The sequence below is a fragment of the Ornithodoros turicata genome, chromosome 3 (assembly GCF_037126465.1).
Source record: "Ornithodoros turicata isolate Travis chromosome 3, ASM3712646v1, whole genome shotgun sequence".
Lineage (NCBI taxonomy): Eukaryota > Metazoa > Arthropoda > Arachnida > Ixodida > Argasidae > Ornithodoros > Ornithodoros turicata.
Window position 1 is genome coordinate 46,928,703 of NC_088203.1, and position 26,887 is coordinate 46,955,589.

The window sequence follows — 26,887 nt, forward strand, 5'->3', positions numbered from 1 at the left end:
CACTTCAGCCAAGACAATTGTTTGTGATGATGAGACCAGTGCTGTTCCTGAAATGTCAAACTTTTAGCTGTTTTTAATGTCGTAGTGCCAGTGTGCATTTTTACCAATAAACATGACACCCCTCAGCCTTTGCACTATATTCAGGAGTGAGTGAGCTGTACTATACAAACGTTGTATCGCCGGATGAACCTCAAAGATGTCATAAATTCTATAGCTCAGGGACTGAAGAACAGTATGAGGAGAAGCAGCGTCTCCTAGAGGACGCAAGAGGGCTTGCAGAAGAGTTTGCAAGTCAGTCCCGCTGGCCATCTAAGAAAACCCTGCAACAAGAGGCAGCCCGACAGCGTGACATCGCTACAGCTGGAATCAGCGAAGCACCAACTTCCTCAGGTACACATTCAACAGCGGCATGTTTCCAGAAAGCTGAGCTACCAGTATAGTTGATATTTTAGCAACTTTACCAGCTACTGGCGGGACAGGACCAGTTGTCATGTCACTTTCCAGTTTTGCTTTTGTTTGTAGGCGTTCTTGCTTGTGCATTATCACAATTATTTTTTTGCATGTAGTAATGTCATCACATGTAGTTTGTATACATGTCCATATTGCAGGCAGCAACCCTCAGGGGGCTTTGACGCATGGTAAATTAAATAAAGGGTTGCACAAACATCAATGCTATTCCACTTTTGTGAGTCCTTCACTCAATTTCAGACACCTCATCAGGACAGTCGCCTGCATGTATGCTTTTTGAGCAAATGTACGACTACGACGAAGCTCAGGCGGTAGCTGTGGAAACAGCTGATCTTCCTGAAAGATCTGAACATGAACAGGATGCTGTATCGACTCAAGAGGAATACTCCCCTCAGCACACACAACCAACCTTCGAACCAGCCACAACAGGGCTGCGAGCACCACCAGTAGAATCTGGATGCAGGAGCACAGGACTTCTGGTTGAGCCCCCACCAGCCGGATCTGCTAGTATGACGAGACAAACACGTGGTTTAGGTATGTGCGTAACGACAATTTATCGACACAAAAATTTACATAAGGTTAGTTGTAGGTAAGTTGATCTCGTAACCACTCACTGATACAGCAGCAAATACAAAAAGGCAAAGTAAAATCACAGGTGGTACCACTAACGACTACTTAGTGGGCACTATATTTGCAATCGGATACCTGCACAGCATAAGTATGTTTTACCCTGCTCAAAGGGTGGGTATGTATCATGTTTTTCAGCATTCATCACACAAGATAGACACAACAACCATATCTGTGTTGGAGGAAGGAAGTTGCCTCAGGACAGAAGTTGTGGAAGGACAGAAGGACAGAATATCTGTGTTGGGTTGGGCGAAGTTGGCAACCCCTCAGTGTTTAACGAAGTAAAATATCATGAAAATAATTATTTCAGACTCAGACACACTCCGGTCACAGAATCAGCCAGGTGACATGCTAAATAGCTAGTGTACATGCCCTACACAGTATTGACACAGATGGGCTGTGAAGTGAGATAACATTTAAGACTACTTTGAATGAACACACTGTGATTTCTGTGTGCTACATTCACAAAATTATCAATGAAACTGTACATACAACATATACTAACTGAGGCACTTTCCACTTTCTTACAGGACGAAGGAAAAGGTGTGGGCCAGGTTTGGAGTACCTATGTCAGAGGGCGGCAAGAGAAGAGGTACAACAAAGATACAACTTCCAGTTGCAAGAGAAGAGACTCCACTTAGAAGAAGCAAAGTTGGCACTGGAGAGGGAAAAATTTGAGGAAGAACGGCGACAGAAATTGTGGGAGAGGGAGATGGCAGAGGAAGAGCGACGCAACAGGTGGGGAGTAACGTATCTCTATCACATTCTGAAAGGCGCCAGGCAGAGTCAATGGAAACGCTGATAAGGGACATCATCACACAGAGGTGTGCCAAGTACTGCGAACCGGGACAGCATACATAATTGTGGTGCAAGTTAACTGCTGACATACACAAAATAAATGCTTGTTCGTTTGTTGTAAATGTTCGCTGAGTGTGTCGAGGCTCTTTGTTCCTTGTTATTTGAAGGCTAACAGTCATGACCTTTCCTGCACACCATGAAATTGTGCAGCACCTGTTACATACTTTACTGTCGAGGCACAAGGCATTCTTCTAGTGTTGGTGGCGCCACCCCAAAGTACTGGGTTGTCTGGCTGCCGTACAGGCACGTATGACAGTTACACAGAATGGTAGCTGCCTTGTACATCTTTGCAACTTGGTGCAACCTCAGTTTTTGATTTTTTTTGAAGTCTAGAAAGGCAAATTCGGCTATTATTTTACCGAACCCCCACTCAACACACTGCCTCACTGTGCTCATTGCCTTGTTAAAGTCCTTCTGCTGAGGAGAGACAGATGCACTGACGTAAGGCCGTTGTAGCAGGGGCAGCAGGGGGTACGCTGGGTCCCCATATAACACGTAGTGACCTTCCATCCGATCCATCAGTTTCTCCAAATCACCGTATAGCCCACTTGCTCGGAGGATGCCTGTGAAAAAGCGTGGCTGTTACTTATATGAATGATGCCCATCATTGTCGAATAATTGTACTTTGTTGCTGCTGTTTTATCACAGCACGCTGACAGTACCACAATGCTTGAGGAACAACCACCACCAGATTTGACTTAGAATTTGACAATGAGTGTACTGAAGCCAGAAACAGCATACCAATGTGATATACTTACCAGCATCGTGCTTGCGGCCTTCGTATGGTCCATCCAGGCGCACGATCAGCCCATTTGGACACATGACAGATTGATATTTTAATGCATGGTAGCGCTTATGCCCAGAGAAGTAAATCTTCTGGTCTTCTGAAGGCCTGCAAATAGCACGTGCCGTGCCATCAATGAGCCCCCAGCAGTTTGTGAGTGGGGTGAGTGTTTCGGACAGCCTATAAGAGAACATTGCATACGGCACATGTGTAGGATATCATGCGCGTTAATGAACGGTGCAAGCATGAAGTACGCTCTTACGCCTATGAAGTCGAAACAGGCACTAGTTAGCTTGCGTTGCGTAAACACACTTAGCAGACTTATGACACGGAGGCTACATTGTGCCGAATAGAAGCTCACCTGGCTGAAATCGGTCATCTGTTGTCGACCGAGCCACTTGTGACCCTCGAAGTTTTACAGCAAATGCCCAAAGGTGGAGTCAATGTGGGTAACCACCGCGTTTGAGATCAGGGACAAAGTGGAGGGGTGGTGCCCAAATAAAAGTTCCAGGCCGCACAAGCGGTTTGGGTACGCCAATCTCCGGAGCGTCACGCAAAGTGCCTCTTCTCCTGTGAGCGTGACCCCATGTTGCGTTCGCATTTTATCAGGAATACGGAGCGCGATCCTAATGGCAGCGATGTCCTTCTTCTCGAAACGGAACTCCAGCTTCGCGCGCTCTTCGTCTAATCCCCAGATCTGAGAATGGCTCGCGTCCGAGTTTGACCTCTTGTGGCAGCCGTCCAGACTCTCATGTAACAAAGCATCTTCAATCTCTTCCCAGGACAAGCTATCCAGCAAAACAACATCTTCTAATATGCTTGCCATTGCGTGAAAAGAATATCGGCTGTATCAAACATCTGGTACCCTTAGTTGCCAGCACGATTTCATACGCAGCTGGAGCCAGTTGTTAACAAATTGTTTCCGAATTCAACACCTTCAACAAAGTGTTTGCTTCGTCAATAGGCAACAAAGCAATATGTTATGTTCTTGTATATCAGACAAAAACGCTCGGAGAGAAACATTTTGGTAGTGGTTTGTGATAAAAAAATTGTCATTGCCATCCCCAAGAGTTCTCGTTGATGCCGCTAGGTGACGTTAGGGCTGCCACGTGTATCGGTCGGAAGACTTTTCGGAGAGGATTTCGGGGTTGTGTACTAAACATGCTGAATCCGACGATACCGATATTCGTCCCGACAATTGAGTCGTTTTTCTTTTTCGGAAGACATATCGGTGGAGCTGCATTTCGTTAGTAGCACTAAAACTCCCTAATAAGTGCGCTCTCAGTTGATTTGCTTTTACGAAAGCAGTGCTGAGCATCTATCAAAATGCTGTTGTTGGATAAAAAAAATCATTGAAACGTGTTTCAGTTATCTTTTCTAGACCTTTTGAAAACACAGGCAATATAGATATTGGCCTGTAATTGGTGAATTGGTTCGCGTCTCCCCCTTTAAAAATTACAGAGGTCTGTGAACGTTCCAGCTGCTCAGGAAAATTCCCCTGCGAATATGACATATTGAAGATGAATATTAAACATGGTGCAAGGATATCGATGGCGAATTTGGTCGGTTTTATGTGCACGTCATTAATGTCCCTACTTTTGCTGTTCTTTAGCCCTACAAATGTTTTTATAACTTCTGCCGTTGTGGTTGGCATTAGAAAAATTGAGTCTGTGTTTTTAGTGGTGTTCAAACAAGGGGGTTTTGAGGCCCAAAAGGGTTACCTGTTTGCACGAAGTGGTCGTTAAATGCATTGGCAAGAGCTACACCAGTTAGGACTCTGCCACCAACTGAAAGTTGCTTGACTGTGTTGCATGAACTGTGTTTAATAACCTCGTTGATAGCACGCCACACTTCTTGTGGTCATCCTGCCGTCGTGTTATAAAATAGCGTGTTGTAGTAGTTTGTTTTGGCAATTTTTAGTTCCTTTGTTACTCGGTTTCTGTAAGACTTGTAGAGTTTTAATTCTGCCAGGTCTCTATACGTGAGAAATCGTGTGTAGAGTTTGCTTCTCTTCTGCATCATTCTTATGGGACGAGGTGTAACCCGTGGCCTTCGACTCCTTTTTGATGGGGCAAACGTTTTTACATGAAAAGCCGCATTGTAGCACGTTTTCACTTTTCGAAAAACCCATCATATGCTTTACTAACATCGCTTTGCTTATAAACAGCATCCCATTCGGTCCTGGCAAGTTTTTCCCGAAAAAACATTTAGAGTGTTGACATTTATCTCCTGATACACAATATATTGTGTTTCTCTACGCCATTGCGTATCAACGAACAGATTGGAAGGCGATCACCGATATTAGATGAAATTGTGTGGGACGATAAGCCATATTGAGACATGTTTGTAATCAGAAGGTTGATTGTAGTAGCTGAGGTGGAAGTGATTCTTGTCGTGCTATTAATGGTATTCATGAAGCCATTATACAGCAATAAATTATTAAAGTCGCGTGCATGATGTGAAGAGCGTTCTCACACATCAATATTAAAGTCCCCGCCGATTATTGTATTCCAGTTTCGGTCGTTTGCAAAGGACATATAAGCTTGGATAAACACTAAGAAGTCTTCAACATTACCGCTTAGTGGACGATATGTAGTTGAAAACATAAGTTCACCATTGGTTACGCTAATGATTTCGTATCAGTTAAGGTTGCGAACTGACTAACAGGTAACCGCTAGCCTTTGTTAGCAAAATACTGCCACCACCATGTTTATTTGTTCTGTTTAAGTAGCACTTGTAACCAGGAACACAGAAAACTTCATTTTCACTTTTGCACCATGTTTCAAACAGCATAATTGCGTCAAAAGAACAGTGTATCTCGTTGAACAGCATATGTAAACTGTCGTATTTGTTTCCTATTGACCGGACATTTAAATGAACACAAGATAAGGATTTGTTGGGTATATCCGTAAAAGTGTTAAGCTGAGCAGGTAATACTGGATCTACGATCATCTCTGTCATTTACTTATTCAAGCATTTCCTTTTTGGTTTTGACACTGTCAGGTATTCAATTGCTTAGCGCAGCAAGATCCTTTTCATTTTTAATTTGGGTAGGTTGCATGCTCTCAAACACTCAGACACAAAACAAGCTACACTTGATTAAACAACACATCCAAAGTTATCGAGACCGCCAGGAAAATTGTCTCTTGAGTGTTCTGCGAACGGGGTTGCGGATAGGCCACACCTTCCTTACGCACAAATTTTTACTCTGTGGAGAAGAGCCGCCACTGTGTGAAATCTGTGGTGAACTCCTCTCTGTCATCCACATTCTTATCGCCTGCCCACACCACGAGATCCATCGTCAACATCATTTCACAGAGTTTTATACGTATTTTTTGCATCTTCATCCAGCGCTCTTGCTTGGCGATGAGGCTATTATCCCTTTCAGTAAAATTTTTAATTTTTTAAGAGACATTGGAATCATAAGGGAGGTGCCTCAGGACAGAAGCCGCCGATATTTCGAACAGAGACTGTTCTTCTTCTGGGCACCGTCCTCATCATTGGCATGGTATTTAAAGGGTTAGGTGTGACGTGTTTAAAGGTTCATGCGAATTGTGGGTCAACAGCCCGGAGGGAAGAAAGGTCCGTACGGGTTTTTACGGCGGGAGTGAATGGCTGCTTTGTTAGAGTGTGGAGGGGATTATGTGAACGTAGTGATCTAGGCTACAGACCGGTTGCAGAAAAATGGAAGGTTCACGAACACGTGGACGAAACGGGACAACAGGCAAGAATTCGCAAGCATAGCGAAAGATAAGGAGGTTAGTGGTTACGTGGGGAAAATTCCAGAACGAGCAATTTTTTATATATATATATTTGTAATACAAAGTTGTGGCATGCAATAAAGAGAGCAGAAAGCAGTGGCCATGCAGAACATAACAGATGATAATGGAGGTAGATGGGAAAAGCATATTTTATTTGTGAAGTGTTTCTAGGGTGCCTTGTGATTTGTTGATACCGGACGGGTGAAGAGCGTTGAACTTGTATATGAGATAAGACTCCCTATCACGTCTGTCACGTGTGGATCTAAAGCCGGTTTCTAGAATATATAGTTTAATGTTGTCAAAATTGTGACCAGGAACGTTAAAGTGTTCGGCGACTGCTTTGGGGAGTTTGTTGGACGTGTCGGTTCTGTGTCCGGTAAGGCGGTTGTTCATTTGTTGGCCGGTTTCACCAATGTATTGTACCCGTACGGACCTTTCTTCCCTCCGGGCTGTTGACCCACAATTCGCATGAACCTTTAAACACGTCACACCTAACCCTTCAAATACCATGCCAATGATGAGGACGGTGCCCAGAAGAAGAACAGTCTCTGTTCGAAATATCGGCGGCTTCTGTCCTGAGGCAACTCCCTTCCTACATCTCTACCGGTTCGCTGGATTTCTACCCATCTACATTGGAATCATAAGTCTTCTGTAGAGTTAGTCTTGTATTTTAGATGTTACTTCTTCCCTTTTTAAGTATTGCACCTACTTTTTACTAGTCTAATTTTAATCACAGTGTTGGCGCATTATGACCTGTGTTGTCAATGCGCCATTAAAACTCCAATCATCATCATCATCATCATCATGCATGCTCTCATTTATGCGGACGAGGATTTTCCCATTATGACTCCAAGCAGATAACCAGTTGCGCTTTTTGTTAAACTTGATAGTTTGACCTAGAAGTTTCTTGAAGGTCGGACAGAGATGCTCGTTTGTATACACATTATCTCTCTGTGGAAGGCCGAGGTCAGTGCACGTGATTCTTGAGGTTTTTGACTTGATCAAGAACAAGTCTCTCCCCAAGCAGCACAATGTACTGAAAGTCGAGTGCAATACGGGTGGACGGTATGTGTTTTATCGATGTTCTGTAGTTTCATGAATCTGTTCAGGGCCTTTCACCTACACCCCCACCCCTAGTGCACTCGACTTTCAGTGCATTTTGCTGCTTGGGTCTTTGCCCTGCTGAAAATCTGCAAAAATGTTTGAATCACCCCTGAAGGTGGGCACACGGTGGCAGATATCGCTATCAGATGATGTAATGTCAACTGTAAAAATTTCTGCTATCTTCGTGATTAGGTTTATTGTGTTCTCAGCTTCCATTTTTGGAATACCCCTTGAACATATATACCCGGTATATAAATACAAACATATGTAAATATAAATGCAGATTAGAAAAACGTATTTATACTTATATTTAAGTGTCAGCTTTGGGGTATTTATTCTTGTAATACTTTATAAATACTCCTAAATATATACTCCTAAAAATATACTGACTCACGCCTTTCATATATAATAATAATAATAATTTTATTTCACCAATGACACTTGGTGGGGGGATACAGACAAAAAGCTGCAAAAACTGCAGCTTGACCAGGTCTGACCCCCCTTTTTACACTCGACAGATAAAGCAATGACAAAACAGCAAACCAGACAATGCAAAGCGAATAGCAATGACAAATAGCAAACCAGATGAATCACAGAGTTAGACAATGGTAATGAACACAATCCATTAAGATGCATAAAACAAAAAAGCTATGAGAACACACGAAATAATATGACTATCCTAATGAACATACATGGGCTTTATTGAGCGAATTGAAAGACAGCTGATGTTAATGTTGTTTTGGATATGGGAATTAATATGTCGTGGAAGATTATATGAAACCAACTGTGAGCCATAGTTAGTTCGTGCACACGGTGTGAAGTAGGGCTCATTGTAGCGTAGTGAATAAGAGGTTAATCTCATGGTTAAATTGGCTAGGGCTAGAAAGATGTGATTATTTTGCTTTACTGAACTTGCATATGTAATGGACATACGGTACTTATAGAGATCCATAATTCTGATTATGCTAAATTTCGCGAAGAGGGATCCTGTTGGATGTAAAAAGGGAACGTTTGCTATGTGACGAAGTACCTTCTTCTGACACAAAACTAACATTTCAAGGTTTGTTTGTGTTGTGGTTCCCCAAACTAGGTGACAGTATGTGAGGTGAGGGTAAACCAGTGCGTTATAGGTCATAACTTTTGCCTTAGTTGGAAGGACGTTTCTGTGTCGACCTAGAATGCCGATCACGCGCGATATTTTGTTCCTGATGTAACCGACGTGCTTATCCCACGACATCGTATCAGTGAACCAGACGCCCAGTGACTTCACCTCCTTGACAAAAGATATCGTGCTTGTACCGACAACAATAGATTCGGAACAGGAAATAGCCTTATGCGGTGGGTGGAAAACAACAGCCTTGGTTTTAAGGGGGTTAATTATCAAATAATTTTTAGTAGACCAGGTGTAGAAGGTTGATAAGAAGTTGTTCATCTTTGTTGTTAAATCTGTGAGACACTTTCCTTGCAGGAATAGGGCGGTGTCATCAGCATAAGCTACTATCTTAATGTGGTTTGATAAGGCAAACATGTCATTCACATAGATAATGAAAAGCAGTGGCCCAAGAATGCTCCCTTGTAGTACACCGGTTGTGATGTGGTGTATTCCCGAACACTGCCCCTGAATATCAACAAACTGTTTGCGATGCTGAAGATAAGTGCGTATTAAATTTAATGGAACACCGCGCATACCGTAGTGCTCAAGCTTTAAGAAGAGAACACCGTGATTCAGTAAGTCGAAAGCCTTGGTGAAATCGATGAATAGACCTAGAGTAATGAGTTTTTCTTCGAACCCGGAGAGGATATATTCTTTCTGGGATAGAAGAGCTAGTTCTGCGAAGCGTTGCTTTCTAAATCCAAACTGAGAATCGGAAAGTATGGAGTTCTTTGTTAAAAATGATAAAAGACGGCTATGGATTAATTTCCCTAAACCCTTTCAAAACACTGGTAGGATTGATATGGGCCTATAGTTACTGAGAACATTAGGGTCCCCACCTTTATGTAAAACGACCACTTTTGCAATTTGCATGTCCTTCGGAAACACACCGGAATAAATTATTTCGTTAAAAATAAAAGCTAATACAGGAGCAATTATATCGAGAACAAATTTAATTGGGCGGATCTGAAACCCGTCTTTATCACAACTACTAGTATTCTTGAGGTTTTTAAAAATTGAAATGACCTCCTGTGAATCTGTTGGAAACAGAAAGAAACCGTGGTCTTGGCGTGGAGCGGAGTGTATGCCAGGATAATGTGAACTTGTACCTGTGGAATTGTGTAAGTTTGACTGGGATGCAAAAAAAGTGTTAAACTCTCCAGCTAACCGTGCACCAGTTAGAACCGTTCCACCTACGGCCAACTCCTCGACAGGGCTGTTTTCCCGACTGTAAATTGATTTAAGACGCTTCCATGCAATATTTGGCTTAGCAGAAACATTCTCGAAAACTGAATTGTAGTACAGCTTTTTTGCGCGACGTAACTTCGAGTTTACATTGTTTCGGTATTTTTTAAAAATAATTAGATCTTCGGGTGACCTATTTTTTATGAACTTTCTATAAAGCTTATTTCTAATATTTAACATTTGTCTCAGTTCCTTTGTTACCCAAGGTTTACGAATTTTTGCGGAAACCCTGAAAACCTTAACCGGAAAATGCTTATCGTATAGTTTACGAAACTCATCAAGGAAGCTTTCATACGCTCTCTCCGAATCCTTCTCTTTAAAAATGTGTTCCCAGGATGTTAGTAACAGGTCATTTCGAAATGCCTCAAGCGACGACTGCTGAATGGATCGGTGTGACACATGTGTCTGAACCTTTGGTCGTTTGCTAAGTGACGGTATTGCTACAAAAATAGGCATATGATCGCTTATATCCGCGCTGATGACAAAGGCTGTGGGATCGAGTTCATTTGTAATGAACAGGTCTAGTGATGTCGCCGAGACACTGGTGACCCGGGTAGCAATCTCAATGACATTACTGAAACCATTTGCATCCAAAAGTGTTTGAAAGCGTAACTGATGAGTGGTTTTAGTGAGCATGTCAATGTTGAAATCGCCTCCCATGACGAGGGTATAATTACTGTGAGTCACAAAGGAAAACAGTCGCTCAAGAAAATCTAACATAGGTTGAATACGGCCATCCGGCGGTCTATATGTAACTGTGAATAAATGTTTGTCACTTTGTACTGTCAATATTTCAAAATCGCTTGTAGAACAGGTAAAGTCATCTACAATTTGGCAATGAAACGAGTTTCTGACAAGAATCGCGACACCTCCTCCTTTCCTTCCGATCCTGCTAAGAGGGAATAGGGTGTATCCTTGCAAGAGATAGTGATCCTCACCAGAACACCAGGTCTCTGTGAACATAATGACATCTAGCTGGTCTAGGAAGTCGTCAAAGAGGCAATCTAATTCATCTTTCTTGTTTAAAAGAGACCTGGCGTTTAGATGGAGGCAGTTTAGATGGGGAGTTTTAAGGCTCTGCAGAAGATAAGAAAGCGGGCAGGTGGCGCAAGCCGTGTCATGGTCACAGAAAAGCGCAGGTATCACAGAGACATGCTAACAGACTCTAGCAAGATCCAGTTCGTCCCTTATTTGTATTACGGAGGATCCGTCCTCCTTTCGGGCAAATATTTTGCCTTCCCGGCCCCAAACATATTTCCAATTGATTTCCTTCTTCTTTGCGACAGTTTGGCCCAACAGCTTTTTCAAGGTTGGACATAAATGCTCATTTATGAATACAGGATGTCGTACACTATGACCAAGTTCTACAGTTGTTAGCCGTATCCTCCTTGCCTTGTACAGAAACTCGTCGCGTTTGTCCCTTCGAGTAAACTGAACGACAATGTTGCTCCCGCCTACACTTTTTACGCTCGGAACACGGTGGCATGCTAGAATGTCTTCCCGTGACAAGGGCTCTGAGATCTTGTCGCCGATCAACCTTACAATGTCGATAGGATTTTCATTTGCCTCCAAAGGAATGCCCTTCATTTCAAGGTTAGAGGGTCGGCTATATTGTTCAAGATCCGTGATTTTTTTCGTGTTTTCTTTTACTTGTTTTTTGAGGGTATCACAGGTTGTTTCGTTCAGCATTTTATTTTGTTCTCTGAGTTGAGCGTTCTCAGTTATGATTTTGTCCATTTTCTGGACAACCTCTTCAAATGTTTTGTTGAAGAAAACCATGGTAGAGTGAAATTCAGCTAGTTCTTTTCGGATGTCTTTCTGAAATGAGTCCTGGAAATTTTTCCATTCAGACCGTAATTCTTTCTTGATCTCATCGGTTAACTTCGTTAATTCTCTCGCCATCATGCAGTCACTCTTATGTCAACCGACTCACACTTAGCAGCAGCAGCGCAAACGTATAGAATATACAGAAAGGAAATTAACTGACCTGGAATATACAGATAGCACGTTTAACAATTTGCGTCCTCAAACGAGCTGCTGCTGCCAAGTGAAGATCGTTGAAGTGTGTGGGTCGCTTTTGTAGGTGTATGATTTGCAGATAGCCAATGGTGTGCTCGCAGAAGAATCCAGTTGTCGAAACAGGTTGATGCCCACGGCGACTTCCGATGCACTCAGCGCAAGTCTGAGCGGTGGAGACGCGATATGCGATGCATTTGACCTTTTGGGAAGAAGGGCGAGTTTAGGGCGCAGTGTTTGCAGGCGAAAAACAATTTTAGGTGGCGAGGTTTTCGCTGTTGTTGGAGACAATGGTCGCGGCTGATTACCTTGTTGTACGAAGCATATTCATCAAATTTAGTGCAAGGTCTTGTTCATCGGCACATGTGGAGATGCTGTTCTCCTTTGCGAATCTGATTGTACGGCCGAACAGGAGACGCCTAAGCGATGGAGTCTTCAAAAAACTTAACATTAAAATTAACATGATAATCTAACAAATAAACGCTATTTTTCCTTGCTGATTTGTTATGATCATCGTTATTTCTGTAATTCCAGATGACATCTTCCTGATAGTATTTATGGCAGTAGTTACAGTATTTAGATATTGTATTCATATTTTGTATTTCAACACTCATATCGAAAATCATTTATGAAGAGTATTTAACCACCCCTTTCAAGTATTTTGTATATATATATTTAAATACTCAAAAAATGTATTTATGCCCATCCCTGGTCGGAGGCCGCGGTTCATTATTCGTTCTTCCAGAGAGATGCGTACAAAGTACTCAGCTATTAGATAAAACTATTTATGGTACACACTGCCATCCGTAAAGTACACCGTATATGAAATGAAACAATCGCAATGAAGTTACTTGCAGGATCCCGCGATATATTTCCAGACACTTCTCCCGTAAGGCAGCATTTGAGCGGAACTCGTGGAAGGAAATACTTGGGTCTGACACTGCTTTTTTCGGCTTGCAAAGCGGGACGGTGTAGTACACCATCACTTCTCACGTCTGACAAACCATGCACTGGAGACAAACATTGCCCACGGTGCGAATACTAGCCGAAACCAAACGCGATTGACGGCAGCGACGGTATCCGCATAGCATGCGTCGTCTGCCGAGGGTCCCGTATTCAGCGCCACAAACGTGCGGCGGCCGCTTACGAAACTACCGCTGACGAAACTGACGAAAAACCGCTGACGAAACTAAATCAGCGGCGCTGAGGCTAGGTGCGAGTGTCATGGTCATGTATTATCGAGATGGTCGTGAGCTGGTCTGATGATCCCGGGACGCGACTTCATTATCCTGGTGGTGGTCTTCCTGGACTTTCATCGCGCAGGCTACCAGCACGGAAGTAGTGCTGCCTTCTGCCCCTTCACAGAGTGGACGACACCGGAAACGGAGCAAAACCGGACTGGTGAGGAGAACCGGGATCACGGAGCTGGACAATCGTCGCCCGTTGAGCGGCGGAGCAGAACATATAACAGCTACGGTCATACCCGCTGTCTTAGAAGTCGCTCTGGGACTATTTTTGGGAAGCACGGACCAGCGACGCATGCTCACTAAAACACTGCGGCCAATTTCCTGTATGGTCACAGAGCGCCCAGGTCTAACCTGTGCATTGGAGCAGCGGATAGAAACCGGCGACGCAAGGATCTGGCGATGTAATCCTCGACCTTTGAGCGTTCATAAGCGCAAGCTCCTCGATGCTGCGGTGCACGAAATGATCGAGACTGGTGCTATGAGACCTTCCCGCAGCCCGTGGGCTTTTCGGGTAGTTCTTGTGCCGAAACAGGATGGAAGGATGGAGGGCAAGGTTGTGTGTAGATTACCGCCGTTTGAACGAGGTAACGGTAAGAGATTTGTACCGATTTCCCTGGATAGTCTCGATCATGCATTGGTTGGGAACAATCCACGCGTTGACAACATTGCACTGCAGTAGATGATTCCTGCAGATACCTATAGCACCGGATGATGTTGAGAAATTAACAACAATAACTTTATTTTATGATAATGAATGAGGAGCTTCATCGCGAGAGGCGATACTCTAAACCATTGCCTTTGCGGAATGAGATAATGAGCCCCTTCATAATAAGGATCGAAGCCCAATTGTGTCTAGAAAAGTCAAACGAGCTCTGAGAGCAGAGCGTTGTTGGGCTGGAATCGGCCAGGGACCAAGCAATTTCGATAGAGAGAAGGGGCGAGAGTCAGCCGACTCATAGATCCGGAAAGTGTGGTTCGGGAAGGTTGGTCGTGTAGGCAATGAAGAAGAATATGCTTCAGATTCTCTAGAGCACCGCTGTGCAGCATCTGGGACAGTCAACTTGTCTCAAGCGGTAACGCTACTGAGCTGTAAAAGCCTCATCGAGTCGCATTCTACGAATTAACGCAGCATCTTGACGAGAGGTGTTTCGTGGCATGCGAAAGCGAACGTTGGAACAACGTTGCTCAGCATAGATGGCGGGAGAACGTGGGTTGTCAATTGGCGGGAAGAGCTTTGCGCATCACCACTACATATCAGCGCCTATTGTACCGGAGAAAGGCAAGAGCTGTGTCCGGCAGGATGAAATGACTTAGTGAAATACTTAGGTCTATAGCACGCGCTGAGATTACATTAGTACTTCATCAGTAGTTCGAGCGGATCATGTGTTGATCAGGCTTTAATATTGCGATTGCAACGTGCTCCCTAATGTCAATAATTAAAAAGTTGATGGAAACATCTCCGTAAATTAGTCCCCTAATTGAGCAAAAAATTGGTTTCCTAGTCGCAGCTCCTCCGAGTAATCCAATGACCAAAGTAAAACCGTAAAATTTGTTGCAGATAGAAGGGAACATCCTGTATATATATACATACATATAGGTTGAAAAGGTTAATATATCAGACGGCTGCGAAGTTGAATAAAGGTAAAATAATAAGACGTGGACGACAGATTACAGGAAAGTTAACAAAAACCAATGTATTCAATGGGTAAATTAACACATAGATTATAAAAAGAACCGTCGACGTTTCGACAGTGGCACTGTCTTCGTCAGGACCACGAAGTCCTGACGAAGACAGACTACAAGTAGTGAAGAGGAGACTTGGGAGACCGTATAAGGGGGGTTAAACCCTTTTTAACCCTTATACGGCCTCCCAAGTCTCTTCATTACTTGTAGTCTATTTGGTTTCGCGTCTATCTGTATCCAGCTATACATACATGTAATTTATATATTTATATATAAATATATATTTCCTCATGACGTCACCATGCAAGCCTTTATAAGCTCTCTATCACTGACATATTTTTGTCCTGACGAAGGTGGAGCCTCCGCCGTGACGTAGACAACCCTTTTAGCATGCCAAGTATCTTAAATGTAAATAAATTATCCCCTTTTTTCTTACACCCCGTACTTTCGTAGTCTCTCTTTCAGTTTTGATTTCAGCTACATACATTCGCGGTCGTCCGAATCCCCTTCATGTCGTATATACATAGGGACGCCTACCTCACGGAACGAATTGTTGCGAGCATCACGAAAGACCTAAAATCCCTAGAAGGTAAGAAAGAGATCGACGCGACACTGTACGCATACCCTCACCCCCGAAATTCCACACCGCGTAGGTTCTACATGCTGCCAAAGATTCATAAAGAAGGAAACCCTGGCCGGCCAATTGTGTCTGCAGTGCTACAGCCACCGAAAAGATATCCAGCTTTGTAGATCACGTCCTCAAGGACATGCCCCCACAACTACCGTCCTACATCAAGGACACTAACAATTTCCTTCAAATACTGAATAAGTGCGAGCCCCCACATCAAGTTTGCTAGTTACATTAGATGTCTCGTCCCTCTACACTAATATTCCCCACGAAGATGGCATTATTACAGTTGAGACAGGTTTTTCTAGATATGCTAGAAACAGTTCTATCGGCCAAGCTTTTAAACCTGATCCTTAAAAACAATGACTTCGAATTTGACAGTGAGCACTACCTCCAAATAAGCGGCACGGCTATGGGCACTAAAATGGCGCCCAGTTATGCAAATATATTCATGGGAACTTTGGAAGAAAACTTTCTTGAGGGACTTGAGAGAAAGCCGACACTTTACAAACGCTACATGGATTATATACTTATGATCTGGCCATATACAGAAAGTGACCTCGTAGAATCCATAAATTGTCTCAACCAATTTCATCCCACTGTTACGTTCACCCACACGTATTCAACTGAAACTGTTAACTTCCTAGATGCTCAGGTAAGACTACATGACAGAGTTCTGTGCACCGACCTATTCCGGAAGCCGACTGACTCCCGACGGTAGTTTTTCTTTCAAAGCTGTCACACACGGCATAAAAAGCTTGCCATCCCTTACAGATAATCCCTTCGGTACAGGAAAACCTGCTCGAACCATGACGATCTTGACAGGAACCTAACTCAGTCGCAACAAACATTCGTTGACCGCCATTTTCCACCGAACCTTGTGGAAGACACTCTCAACAGGGCCCGAAAAATAGAGCGCCAGTCTCTATTCGGTACGGGAAGTAGCACAACATGTGATCGTAACATTTTCTGGAAATATCCCAAACATTAAGATATACTGAATCGACACTACAGCATACTCCAGAAATCCGAGCGAAGAAAGGAATTTTTTTCCGCAGCCACATTGTGTCACCTACAGGCGCCCACGCAATCTGCAAGATAGCTTAGTTCATTCTAAAATCAACGAACCAAATGATTCACCAACCGGTTGTCACCCATGTGAAGGCAGTAGATGTCAAATATGCAAATCAATACCACCATAGCCGAAACTACTAGTTCTCCCTTCAGAGTGACAATTAGAGCAAACCTAGACTGTAACTTGTCCAACGTTATCTATCTCCTGCAACGTAACGCATGCCACGCACAGTACGTTGGCCAGACAAAAACAGAATCCGATTTAACAATCAGCTATCGGAGGTGACGAAAAAACCGAATCTTCCAGGATCAACCAGAGCATTCAATTAACGATGTTTCAGTTTTCCTTCTTCAAACAAACTTCAGTTCCGACCGGTGCCGAGAACAGCGCGAATCTTACCTTATCCACAAATTCCATCCTACCATAAACGAGGACCCTAGTGTACTGTGAACAATAAGAAACTTATCTGCTTAGACAGTGTACTGCTGCTTGTTTGCCTTTTCTTTGCAGAACGATAGTTCACAGCCCTTCGATTCCATCGCACCTCCCGGACGATGACCTCTCCACCAGACATGACTCAACCACTTCCTTGTACTTGACCTGCTGACGGCCGCCAGGTTGCGGGACCCCCCGATTGTGACGTCATGTAGGTTTGCATAAAACTCCAAGGGTCATTTGTCATTCTTCAGTGCTGACGAAGGCGGAGTTTCTGCCGCAACGTTGACTTCCCCTTAACTTTCCACTGGTAAATATATAGCTCCCCCTTTTCCTATTTCCTACAGCTTCGTTGTCTGCCTCTGATTTTGTTAGTACCTATATATTCGGCCAACTGTACATATGTATTCATAGATACATACGCGCATCATACCTACATACATCATCGATATATACATCGCGTACATACCCGAACAAGCAGGCGAGTCAAATATATTTTCAACTACGATGCCCAAATGTATGGAAGCGAGGTTGCTGGGTGATGTAATGTTTCTTCGCACAACGTCAGATTTTTAGAACTTTCACCGACTATTTACATGCTCCCACCTTCTAGGATAAAGAAAATGCACTACATTCTTTACTAATTTCAATGCAACAGTTTTAGGGTGAGTGTCAAAAGTACTGGACGAACTTCGACAAGTACGAACGTTCGGACGAAAAGTACGAACTTCGCATCGGGAACAGCAACGTGAACCGCTGTCTCACAAGGTGGAACAAGAACGAAATACTTCTGCCGAAACAGAAAAAAAAAAAAGTTTTTGGAGTACCAGAGAAACGAAAAAATATTTTTAGGTCAGCCTTGCGTTTTCTGCCATGACCCACAAACAGAGCCAGGAAATGGCTGCCGTCCACTATACAGGGCGTTTGCTCTAACCTGTCCAAAAATTTTATTTAAAGCGAGGGACAAAAGAGAAACGTGCGCTACTTTTCATCTACTTGACTAAGAAACAGGTGCTACTAATGAAGCAGTACCTGTTTCTTACTCAAGTAGCAGAGAAGTACCACTTGCTTTTCTTTTATCGCTCGCTTTAAATATAATTTCTGGACACGTTAGAGCAAACACCCTGTACATAACAGGCGCAAGTTACTGCACAGAATGAAATTGCATGCTTAATGATGAGGCTTAATGACAAACGGGGTGTGAATTTTCTGCAGGACATTTTTTTTCATGCACCATGTTCTTGCACCGTCCTGTCCGTGCACCTAGTCAATGTCTTAGGCCCCATCTAACCACCCGTCACCAAAATCGCGGCTCCAATTATAAATTTGAAAGTCATGTACAGCTCTATTTTCTCAGTGTTGTGGGGTGTCATGCTTAGTACAGGAAACGAGAACGAATTCTATTATTATCAACGAGTTTGCGGAAAGATATATGAACACATAAATTTCGATATCGCCTTCGGGTATGTACGTTTTGCAAATACACGTAAAACTAGTGAACAGTCCTGCGTCTATTTGCAAATTTAGGTTGTTCAGTGGATAGTGGGCACTGTCTTTACCAGAAAGCATCATTTCTTTCCCTTACGCTTTACCCGCAATCCGCGATGACACGTAAATGTGTATCCGCGAGGAACAAACTTGCGCGAATGCCCGCGGGTATCCGCGGGTATACCCGCACCGCACTCATCTTTACTAATCAGCGACCAGAAAAATTGATTTATTCTGACACCGTGAATTTCGCAACCGGGAGAATCGAGGTCCTTTCTCGAAAATACACTACAGCATGGCAGATGAAGTAGCTCGTTATGACATGCAAGTCACTTACAAGTAAATATGCAGTAATGGAGGACACAGGGAACGGCTGCGGTGAAAAATTATTAGGCGGCTCATTACACGGGAACCACAATTTCCATTAAATTTATAGACCTGCGTCTCTAAGCATCATAAACTGAAAGAAAAATGTCTGTTGAGGAAGAACGCGGTTAGTTAACGGCCGTAGCCTTTTAAATTCTCCCAGAAAATGCAATAACCGATTGCACAGATGCAGCTCAATAGAGCTATTATCAGCTTCGCATCATCTCCACCCATTCCCAGCTTGCGTGGACAGCGACGCCTTGCGCCCTCTCGCGGCCATTGAGTGAAACTTGCCGCAAAGACAATAGAAAAGTGCTGTAGCAGCTGTTCTATCCAAGGTATCGTAATATTCCCGAGGATACACGTTCTGACACCTATTCTAAGCATATACAAACGAAAAATATAATTATACATGAAATACCTTTGGTTCCCCAGACATCCCGCTTTTCGGACCGTGAATACATGGGAGGTATGGGTATTTTCACGCAGGAGACGCTTTCATCGCTTAATATCTCTGGTAATGTAGGATGCACCGTAATATTCCCGTGGATATGCGTTGTAGGGTACCACTAGATTCAACATTTGGAAGAAGTGCCAGAGTCACTCAATCGTCTGCGGTTCCCTTGTGCGGCAAACTTGGCCCAGATGCCAAATTTCGGAAACAGTCAAAGTGGCTTCTCTGCGTTGCAGCGGTGTGTAGCAGGGAAGTTACCTTTACGCGTCCGTTGAACTTTTGGCTGCATATTTAGATTGAGTAACTGTTTTTGACTTCAGTTCTTGAGTTAGATAGACTTTTGAGAGCATGATTGGCACATTATGCGCCCGCGGGTGGAACACGAATTTTGAAGTGTAATCTCTTGTCATATGAATTACTAAGATCTCGCTGTTCGATGAATTCGTTTGTGTTAACGTATTTGAGAAAATTTTAGCAGTAGACTTTTTGTTTATCGACAATTGCCATTCGGTTTTAAGAACATCTGACAACACAACGTGCGTGTTCACGTAATTATACTGCAAACACTGATGATAACTTCCCAAAGCATTCCCAGAAGTGCAGGGCACAGCTTCTTAAAGTTGGCTTGACCGGCGTACTCGCTGCCCTCTATTGAAGCAATGCATTCCATCTGGTTTTGTTAGAATATCTGTTGACACTGAGCCTTAGAAAGAAATGCCCACAGAAGGGTGTTGCTGTGAGAGGTCCTTCGATGGCGGAGAAGTGGAGTGGAAGCGCAAGAACGTCACAGTTTTGTTCCTGGAGGACTTATTTCGCCGTATTGGCTTCGTGGCAGAATGCATTGGTGTGCTATTTTTCTCGTACTTGGCCAAAACAATGGGTTCTGCAGAAAATGCCCATGTCAGACATGAAAGGCGAAGTTGTCTCTTACATTTTGCAACTTTGTGAGCAACTGTGGGCCGCTGCAATGTTGTTCCCACGACAAAAGAAGTGTTGAGAAGCTCAGTGTGGCCTGCGAAGCGTCTGTAGCGTCTGTATCACCTCAAGGTGATAGCAACGGGCGGTGTTGGCCCACTGGTGGGGATGTTGGTTATAGCTTTCGAGGTCTGTGGTTCGATCCGCGGACTGCTTTGTTTTTTTTAAATATTATTTTATTTATTTATTTATTTTTCTTTATTTTTTTTTGTGTAGTGGGACCTATGAGAGTACGGCAGGGCGAGAGCGTCAGAGTTTTGGCTTAATAATGCCGTACTGGCTCTATGTCATACTGCATGCTGTTCGGTCTGATTTAGTTGCGGTAATGCTCTGCGATCGCCTGTGCACTTAATGTGTGAATAGCAAATGAATTTCCATTGCACTCCGACTTAGTTCACAGTTACAGGAATCCCCGTTCTGCACAGTGCCGAGCGTGTTTGTTGCAATGTAGATGATTATCAATCCTTTAACATGAATTCCGAACTTGTGGCTTAAGCGTCCTTCGTTCCCTGTGAAGGCGCAACTCATCAAATTTTCATTCGAGATCAATGTGACGACGGGACCAATTATGCGGGTCAACTTTGACGCGCTCTAATGGTAAAGGGAATTAAGATGAGCAAACTGCCACGCGTGTTTCTTGCAGTGTAAATACATGTCAATCATTTAGCATAAATTTCGGACATGTGGCTTAAACTTCCTTTATTTCCTAACTCACCAAAACTTTCGTTCTCAGCATTGTGCAAGGCCGTGATCTCCTTACGGGTTAACTCGTTCTAGGTACCAAAATATATGAATATATTTAAAATACCATGCAAGGTTATTGTCATAAATACAGGGTACGTGACCGACCAAGTTTTATTAAATCCGCTATTGACTTTTTTTTTCGCAAAAGTCGTTGAATATACCTACATATTCCGGACAAGATCTACTCAATGGTTGTGGTGTATCAGTAAATAGCGCAGTCATTAATTAATTTTCGTAATTAATCTTTGTGATTAGTGAGAATCCGTTGACCGCGTAATTGCAAAGATGGAGAGTACAACCCTGGAGTGTCTACCCCACAAGAAACCGAAACCACAGCGCCTTTTTGTACACTAGTAAAAAATGTGCGAAAATACAAAATAATTGAGCATTGTGCGGATTTTGTGGCCAATTTCTCCTCTCCCCGTCTCGGTGTCACTCCTTTTCAATTGACATCAGGTCGTTCCTGAAATCATAGAACAGCCCGCTTTCTCCCCAGAAGTAAGCGTCACGAGAATTAGTGATGCCGTTTCTCAGTCTATGTTATCATAAAACATGCCGTCTTTGATTTTCTTTCCGTCATTATCTCGTTCGATCTGCTCAACACTGCCCAAGGCAGTTTGCGATTTGATGTGATAAATGTCAGGCAATAAAACTACCAATGTATTACCTCGGAGATAACAAAAATAAAATCACCGATTCTGCTGCTCGATAGGTGTGTCCATTCTACCAGATTTTAACAAAAGAAAAACAACGATATTTACCAGGACCCTAGGAAGCGGGGGTGCCCCATGTTTTGATGAACAGCGTGATGTCAGTGTTGTCAAAGGTTAACAGTGAGAGAGCGGCAGGAAAAAGCGGCCGCCGAACTCGAGCAACGCTCGACGATAGGGCATTTTCGCATATTTTTTAAGGGCACAGCAAAGTGCTACTGTTTCGATTCTTGCTGACTAGACTTCTCAGGGTTGTGCTCTACAAATCTGGAATTGCGCGTTCAACTTTCAGGAATTGGGAAGATTCATTATAAACGTAATCAACGGTTGCACTCATTAGTCATACACCACCACCATTGAGTCCATCCCGTCTGGAATAGATCTTTTTGGAAAGAAAACTAACCACGAATTTAATAAAATTCTGGTCAGTCTCAAGTAACGCCCCCAGTAGATATATACTACTATATCACTCACTCTAGTTTCATCGCAATACAGGTCGTCATTTTCAATTGGAAGCGCTGCGGATTACCCTCGCCACATGAACATATTTTTACGTGATTCTGATATTTCAATTATCTCCAGAATTGCACGACACACCCTCCTCAAGTACACGCTACCCTTCAATGAATTTATGCTTTTCACTTGGAATATTCGTTGGCCCTGAGCTTCAGAAAGACGTGTCAACACTAGGTACTTCTATGAGAGGACCCACGATGGTATACAACTGGAGTGAAGCGCAAGGGCGTCAGTTTTTTTTTTTTGTATGTGTGTGGTACTAATTTTCGCCGTTTCAAATACATTGGCGTGCCTTTGTGCTTGTATTTCGAGAAATTTGTTTCCCAGAAAGTATCGTCCTCTTCGACGTTCATGTCAGGCATGAAAGGCGAACCTGTCTTCGATGGTTCTTTTCGTGGCACTGTAGTATGCCCCAGCTTTTTTTATTTGTTTTTCTTCTTCCTTTTTTTTTACACGACCAAAGAAGTAACGGCTGCTGAGTGCGCGTTCCAAAGCGGTTGCGTCTTGGTCCCTCACGATGACGACATTCTGGGCTGGTGGTTCAGTGATGCATATGTCGATTCTAATTTCGTGTTCCCTGGTTCAATCTAAGGGTCATGTCTTTCTTCTTTTCTATGAAGAGAGTTTTGAGCAGTGATGGCCACTAACTACTTCTACAGTAGTTTAACTATAACTACTAACTACTTCGCGATGGAGTAGTTTAACTAGTAGTTCAACTACTTTTCAGGGGAGGTAGTTAAAACTACTTCTTTGACTACTGCAATGTATTTTAACTACATCTATAACTACTTATTAACGTTGTCCACCAACACCAAACCCAATCTATAGTGTTCTCGGACACTTAAATATGAACCACAAACAGTGATAAAAGTGAAGATATAGTACGCATGCACGGCACAATTGCACCTCCGTTCTCATCAAACAAGTAGCTCAAGGTAGAAGTCGGAAGCACAGTCGTGCAGTAAAGCTTGCGGCAAAATCGGAAGTAGTTGGCGCCTGCAGTAACCTAACTACTGTAGTTAACTACTCGAAATAGTAGTTTAACTAGTAGTTGCCACTACTTTTCTGCAAGTAGTTGATAACTACTTTTTAACTACAATCAGGTAGTTTAACTACATGTAGTTAACTGCCACCCATCAATGGTTTTGAGATTACGGCAAGGCAAGAGCGTCACAATTTTCTTCCTGGATGGCCTGTTGTTAGGCACTATGATATAACATGACTAGTATGTGAAAGGTAGACCACTTTTCATTGCATCCGAATCTACTACATCGTTATAGGAAGGACCTGCTCTGCAGAATGCCAAGGTGTTAACATTGCAAAACAACAGCAGACAGAGCATCTTCAACCGCTATCTTTGCAACAGCAAGGCGCGAGGGGTCGAAATTCTTGTTTTTCTTTTTAAATTTTATTTGTTCACCCTTAACAATGTGCTCTTGTTCGCACTCACAAGGCTTCCCATGCATTTTAATCAAACTGTCATGTCAAGTCATGCACGTCCCACGGAGACTGCGGGTTAAGCATCACATTGCTTCCGACAGGTGAGAAAACTTGTACTTGCATCCGTGTTTTTATTTACCGCTTCTCGATTATTAAAAAGTGTCTTCATATGGGACTGCCTCAGTTGTCTCGCGACTTAAACCCCCAATTATTATTAATATGGGACTGCGAGGACTGTCGTTGCTTGCTAGTCGAAGTCTCTTACTTCACGTTATCAATAACAAGCGCAATATCAGTTTTAGCAGACCGTTTGTAAGGTTATCATACTTGCCGGTGCCAATTTGTAGTTATGTAAGACTCAGAACCTTATCCACTGATTGGTTCAGGCAAGCCACGTTATCAACGGCTTGGTAAAATTGTCTATCATGAAGAAAGAACGAAGTCACTGAAAAGATTGGCCAGCTGAAGGACTCGAACCCACATTATCAGAATTGAAGTGTGTTAAATCAGTGAAGCGGCCAAAAGACATGAAAATACGGGATGTCACTGTACGACAGCAGGCAGAAAGCGAGCCGTCTAGACGATAGATTATCCCTTGAGGCATCCCATTCCCAAAAGGGACTATGGCCTTGGCAAAGAACACCTGCTGCAGACGACCAGCGGGAACAAAGGGTTCCGGGCAGACGGCTGTGAGCACCCACCCTTTATAAGGAGGACCCAAGGTCGGCAGCGGGCAGCTTGAGTTCGGACGTCGTCAGGAAGACACCGGCCCAACGCTCACTTGTATATTCTCTTGTGTATTTGTCTGTCACTGTATATAAAAGTTGTTTTGTTAGTTGCCGACTGCTGCATTCCACCTCACCCGGAACACCTGGGGAAACTTCACTGGCGCAGTCGACAGGATGCAGCAACCACCATCATCGGCAACGCAAGGACTTGGACAACGGAGGCCGGCAGTACAACAGTGAGAGAAGAGGGCCAGCAAAGCCATATCCACGTAAGAAGCTTTTGAATTGGCAGTCACATCGAAGTGGCACCTAAGCGGGAGACTTCGACGGGAAGATTTCTGTGAGACGGCACCTACGAGGGAGGTCTTACGAGAGCTACGGCCAGGGAAGCGAAGCGGCACCTGCGTGGGAGGCTTCGAGGAGTACAGCTGAGTTGGAGCGGCACCTAAGTGGGAGGCTCCAAGGACTACGGTCAGAACAGCGCAGAAGGAACAGCCATCACGGAAGACAACAAAAGCAGGTAGGACTTTGTCCTGTTTTCTCCGAGGTTCACCATGTCGGTAACAACCAGATCAATGGATAAAAGGGATTCCCCAGGCTTAACTCCGGAGGAAGTTGTGATTGACGAAAATGGGGCAAAGGGCATTCGGACAGACGCAGATGTCCGACTGAAAGAAAAAGAAATGGAGCTGCAGGCATTACAGCTGCAGATTGAGTTGGAAAGGTTAAAACTTGCGCGAGTGCAGGCGGGTAGCGGGAGTGACGTGCGCGCTGGCGGGACGCGGAGCAAGATTGGGGAATACGCGAAAGAATTGAGAGCAGCATTAGCCCCCATGCCAGTGTCAGACGCCATGGTGCCCGCATGGTTCAAAAATGTGGATACGCTTTTCGCATCGCTTGAAATTCCGGAATCTGTGCAGGGCACAATTATCTTGCCTTTTCTAAATGAGAAAGTAAGAACGCTCGTCGCTAGTCAATCAGATGGCGAGATAATGCAGTACAAGGATCTGAAGCAGTTGATTCTGAAAGAGCTGAAGCTCACTGCTAATGAGTACAAAAGGCGGTTTAACACGGCTCGAAAAGGAGAGGGCGAATCTTGGAACCAGTTCGCAACGACGCTAGAAACCCTGTTTGCGTATTACGTTAACAGCCGAAAGATAGAAACGATGGAGGATCTAAAAGCATTGATAGTGGCGGATAGGATGAAACTCGTTATGTCCGAAGACATGCACACTTATGTAGTACAGAATGAGACAAAGGAATGGCTACAGCCTAAGGAAATTGCGGAACTCGCCGAAAACTACGAAGAGAGCCACCAAGGCCGAAGGGGATTGAAGAGAGAAGGTGTGGTAACAACAAGGGGCACAAGCGAACGCGAAGCAAATTCTCAAGGCGCGTCAGTAAGGTCGTTGAACAAAGGAGATAGGAAACCCCCTAGATGTTACAACTGTGGTACACTGGGTCACATGGTCAGGGACTGTCCACAGCCAAAACAAAGAAACACGCACGAAAAGACTGCGGAAGCAAAGGAAGAGGCATCAAAGCTAGTTGCGAGGGTCTCGTGCCTAGACATGGAAGGGCGGGAAAGCACAGATAAGGCAAACGCAAAAACCGTGAGTCTCAAGGTCGGGGACAAAGCAATAGAAGCCAGGTTGGATTCGGGTGCCGACATCACGGTAGTTAGCTTGGAGGATCTGCCAGAAGGATGTTTATCCGATACAATCAAGCGGTACAATCATGCGGTACAATCAAGCTGAGAGGTGCTTTCGGGCCCGCGATCACGGCTGATCTGGTGTACGTCCCGCTCAGCTTAACAGGGAAAGAGGGAAATGTAAACCAACAAGTGGCTAACTCTATGTGCAGTTACAGAGGAGTTAGCTAAGGGCGTTGGGGCATTGCTAACCCCTGAGGATTATGATGAATTAAGCAGAAGGGAGAAGAAACTAGAAACAGAGACCGGCAGAATTATAACTATGGAGCAGGAAGTAGGCCTAAATGTGGCACCGGCGAAAATCCTCGAGGATGTTGATGAGGTAGAATTTGAGGAAGAACAGCATGATGAGATAAATGCGGCCAGTGTGTTAGCTGTTGAGATACAGGACAGTGAGGAGGTAAATCAGCTACAATCTGACTTCCGCAGGGAACAAAAGAGTGATCCTACGTTAGCTGACGCGTGGGCACAGGCTCGGACGGGCAGCCACGGCATGAGAGTAGAAGATGATATGCTATTTCATGTGGAGGAAATAGATGGCAGGAAAGAGAAGCAGCTGGCCCTTCCGAAGTCACGAAGGGAGGAGGTGCTACGCCTAGCCCACGATATGCCATGTGGAGGTCACTTCGCAGAAAAGAAAACTAGACAGCGCATCCGTAGCGGATATTAGG

The 26,887-nt window shown here is 43.9% G+C and overlaps 2 protein-coding genes across 3 annotated transcripts in view; both read right to left on the bottom strand.

Annotated features, from left to right (window-relative positions):
• Positions 1-26,887, bottom strand: part of LOC135387008 (uncharacterized) — a 304,499-nt gene that overhangs the window by 105,044 nt on the left and 172,568 nt on the right. The window lies entirely within an intron of this gene.
• LOC135387668 (uncharacterized) lies at positions 2,119-3,563 on the bottom strand. Its single transcript, XM_064616774.1, has 3 exons — positions 3,157-3,563; positions 2,712-2,917; positions 2,119-2,516 (listed from the first exon to the last, which is right to left on the bottom strand). Exons 1-3 carry the CDS (start codon positions 3,561-3,563, stop codon positions 2,119-2,121), a joined length of 1,011 nt encoding a protein of 336 aa, XP_064472844.1.

What these genes read in the sequence shown, in the direction of transcription:
- LOC135387668 (XM_064616774.1), bottom strand. Translation starts at nt 3,563, where the DNA reads ATGGCAAGCATATTAGAAGATGTTGTTTTGCTGGATAGCTTGTCCTGG. An exon ending in TCCACCTTTGGGCATTTGCT is followed by an intron (nt 2,918 to 3,156) that starts GTAAAACTTCGA and finishes GTTCTCTTATAG; the next exon opens with GCTGTCCGAAACACTCACCC. An exon ending in AGGCCGCAAGCACGATGCTG is followed by an intron (nt 2,517 to 2,711) that starts GTAAGTATATCA and finishes GCTTTTTCACAG; the next exon opens with GCATCCTCCGAGCAAGTGGG.